Consider the following 3,398-nt stretch of genomic DNA (forward strand, 5'->3'; position numbering starts at 1 on the left):
CTCAGTCGGTTAAGGGTCTGCCTTCAGCCTAGGTCATGATCCCAGGTCTTGGGATCGAGCCCCACATCAGGCTCCCCACTCAGCGGGAAGTCTGTTTCTCCCTCTACCCCTCCCCCCCGCTTGTGCTCTCTAATAAATAAAATCTTAAAAATAAATAAATAAAATGCACATGTCACGATTCCAAGTTATAAATTTCTCCTGTAGATAAACTTACACATCTGCACAAAACATTTTGTATACAGACATTTATTGTAGCACTGTTTGCAGGACCAAAAAAAAAAAAAAAGAAAAGAAAGGAAACAACCTGAAAGTCCATCACTAGGGAACCAGTTAAATCAAAGAGCATATCTACATTATGAAGCACTTACTACATGGCCATTAAAAAGAGCAAGGAGGATTTATGGTGCTGATACAAAAAGATCTCTAAGATTTATTGTTACATGAAGAAAGAGGATCACATCCCACAGCTGTGTGCACAAAGTGGGCTTGCACATGGACAACCTGTACCTGGAAGGATACCCGAGAGACTGACGGCACGGTGGTTTTTGTGAAGGGGAACTGGGGAACTCAGTGAGGAAGACACACACCCTTTTGCAATATTTGAATTTTTAAATTATATGTATGCATTCCCTAGATTTACCAAATATTGACATTTTCAGAAATAGGACTTGGAATGAATTGTGGCTACTACAGAGTCCATACATATAGTCTATGTAGTTCTTTATAAGGTGAACGGGTCACCATTGTCGTCCCCCGGCCCTGGGGGCGCCAGCAATGGTGGAAGAGTGAACGTACAGATGAAGTCAGGAAGGAAGCAAATGGAAGTGTGGCTGTGAGCCAGGAGGTGGCGCTACAGAGCACAGGCCGGGAATCACCCTGTGAGGAGTACTGGGTACTCGGAAAGGGAGGCTAATATTTATATAAACATCCAACAGCTTCTGCACCTAATTGTCGCTCTCTTCAAAGTAGTCTGTCGAGAGCCTGGATACTCAGAGGAATCTCTGAGCTCAGGCCTTAAACATATGTCAGAGACTCCTGCTTAATCTTTGTCTACAGAGGATGGATCTAAGTTTTGGAAACAAGTCAAATGTCATTTGGCCACACGTTGGTTAAAGAAGTGAGAGCTCAAGTCAGGCGCTTAATCCTTTGGCTAAGAAACAAAACAAAACAACAAGGCATAGAATCAAAGCAAGCTGCTGCTCCGACGCTTCTTAAAAATAGGTTCGGACAGCGAAGCCCCAGAACGGTGCTAAAAAGATAATGCGTGCCTGGGCAGCGCCGCGGGAATGAGGCTCGGGTTCCCAGGGGACTACTTGGAAGAAGGCACCGCTCCCTCGGAAGTGCAGGTTCTGCTTCTGGGCGGAGAGCCGGTCCCGGCCTCGCCGTCGGGGCGGCGGGCGGGACGGCGGCCGGGCGGAGGCGCGGGGCTCAGCTCTTCTTGCGCAGCTGGCTGTACTGCGCGCGGCCCAGGATGGGCTCCATGACGCTGGGCCGGAAGAAGCTGTCGCTGACCCTGCGCCTCGGCTTCTCGCGGGCCACCGCCGGGAAGGCCGGGCGCGTTGCGGCGGGCGCGTCCACCCTGTCCTCCGGCCCCGGGCCGGGGGGCGCCGCGGGGCTGCGCGCGGGCCGCAGGCTCCCGCGGGGCTGCGGGGGGCGCGGCGCGGGCTCGGGGCCGGCGGGCGGTGCCCCAGACGCCCTGCGCTCCGCCTCCCGGCGCTCGGCCTCTTCGATGTCCCGGAATTCGCTCTCGGGCTCCATCAGCGACAGCCTGGGGAGCTGAGGGCCCGGCAGCCGTGTTAGGGCCCCGGCCTGACCCCTCGTCCCTGCGCCTCCCATCCACCGCTTCTCCCGGCCCCTCGCATGCACCCCTCCCAGGAGCGGCCTTCCGGAGCGCACAGCCTGGGGTGTGCGACGCGGGCGGGGGAGCAGGGGAGACCGCTGACGCCTTGCCCTCTCCGATGGCCTCCTCGGCCCAGACCCCCAAGGCAAGGCAGGCAGCCCCCCTCCCAAAGTGCCTGGACCCCTCGGGTCTCCCTCAGGGGTCGCTCCGTGGAAAGTCAGCGGCTTTCCCACCGTCCCTTGGGCCTGAGCTGTGCGCTCAGCACAGCCCACCCGCGGTCCCAGCCAGGGGCAGGGGATCCCTGCCTGGCCCCGTGTGGAGCCCAAGGTGAACAGGCTGGCAGCCAAGACCCCTGCGTGCCTCTTGGAAGTGAGGGACTGAGTAACCCCCGCCCCCAACCCTTGCTCACTCTAAAGGGTGGGTGCCTGACTGCGCCTTCTGGAGCCTACACAACCCGTGCCTTGCTCTGGGCAGGGGCCCGGGGACTGCCAGAGGGACAGTATCGGTGTCTCTTGGGTTTTTCCTGTTGGTAATAGGTGATAGGACAGGGATGGGGCAGCGGCTGCGCCCTGGAACAGAGCCCACCCCCCAGGGCGCCCTGGAAGCCTCCCCTCTAGCTGCACGCAAACCCCCTGAGGTGAGGGCTGGCCCAACTGGGGACCCCCAGACTGATGGTCGGAAGGGGGGGCTGTGGGAAAGGGTCTCAGGCCATGGCCAGTGTCTCTATACTCTTGGGGCTGGCAAGGGCCCCCCCATCAAGGCCGTAGTTCGTCAAAATGTTTCTGGGGCGCCAAGGAGATTGGGGAAAGGAGGCCCCCTGCAGCCCCTTGGGTCCAATCTGCTTTACCCGTCCTTCCCAGGCCCCTGGGGTGGGTGGGACTCACCGGCACGTAGTGGACCACCGTATCTACCACGTTGTCAGTGACGCCCTTCAGGGCGTCTGACAGGGACATGGCCCTCCCCTTGGTGGGGGAGGCGGCGCGGGCCGGGCTGAGGCCCAGCATCCTCGCCGCCGAGCCCAGCACAGCCACAGGCGCCCACGTCACGGCTGAGATGGTGCTCCACGTGGCCTTCTGCAGCACGTGCGCCACGCTGCCCAGGAGGCCTTGCGGGCTGGGCAGGGCTGCCACCTGGGGGGCCAGAGCTAGGTCAGCACCTGCGGCGGCGCGCCCCCCGCCCTTGTCCTCCCCACCGCCCCCAGAGCTGGAGGGAAAGGACGGGGCCGCCGGTTTCTTCCGAGCTGCGTGGCCTTGGGCAGGTCACTTCCCCTCTCTGGACCTGCTTCCTCACCTGCACCACGGGGATGACCGTCTCCGCCCTGCCTACTTTCTGGGGCTGTTGGGAGGGTCAGCCGAGAGAAGGGCATGGAAGTACTTTGTTAGCCGGCCGTCTGGGGGTGCGGTGAACAGCGCAGCCTGCACGCGCTGCGGCTCTGGGTCTGGGGGCCGAGGCCCACCCCGTGCCTCTGCTTCGCGGCCCCTCAGTGGGCTGTGGGACCGTGAGGCGTGCACGTCCCCGCTCGGCCTCTGCTCGCCGCCTTACCTCGCTGAGCTTGTTC

The 3,398-nt window shown here is 60.5% G+C and overlaps 1 protein-coding gene across 1 annotated transcript in view; it reads right to left on the reverse strand.

Moving 5' to 3' along the window:
- Positions 1-230: 230 nt before the first annotated feature.
- Positions 231-3,398, reverse strand: part of PLIN1 (perilipin 1) — a 12,697-nt gene continuing 9,529 nt past the window's right edge. The window contains exons 7-9 of the mRNA XM_081829721.1: positions 3,383-3,391; positions 2,725-2,970; positions 231-1,776 (exon numbers count right to left, since the gene is read on the reverse strand). Coding sequence (XP_081685847.1) covers positions 1,429-1,776; positions 2,725-2,970; positions 3,383-3,391 — 603 coding nt within the window. The 3' untranslated portion in view covers positions 231-1,428. The remainder of the gene's footprint in view (positions 1,777-2,724; positions 2,971-3,382; positions 3,392-3,398) is intronic.

Source organism: Leptonychotes weddellii, chromosome 9, assembly GCF_054177405.1.
Source record: "Leptonychotes weddellii isolate Sample4059 chromosome 9, ASM5417740v2, whole genome shotgun sequence".
NCBI lineage: Eukaryota > Metazoa > Chordata > Mammalia > Carnivora > Phocidae > Leptonychotes > Leptonychotes weddellii.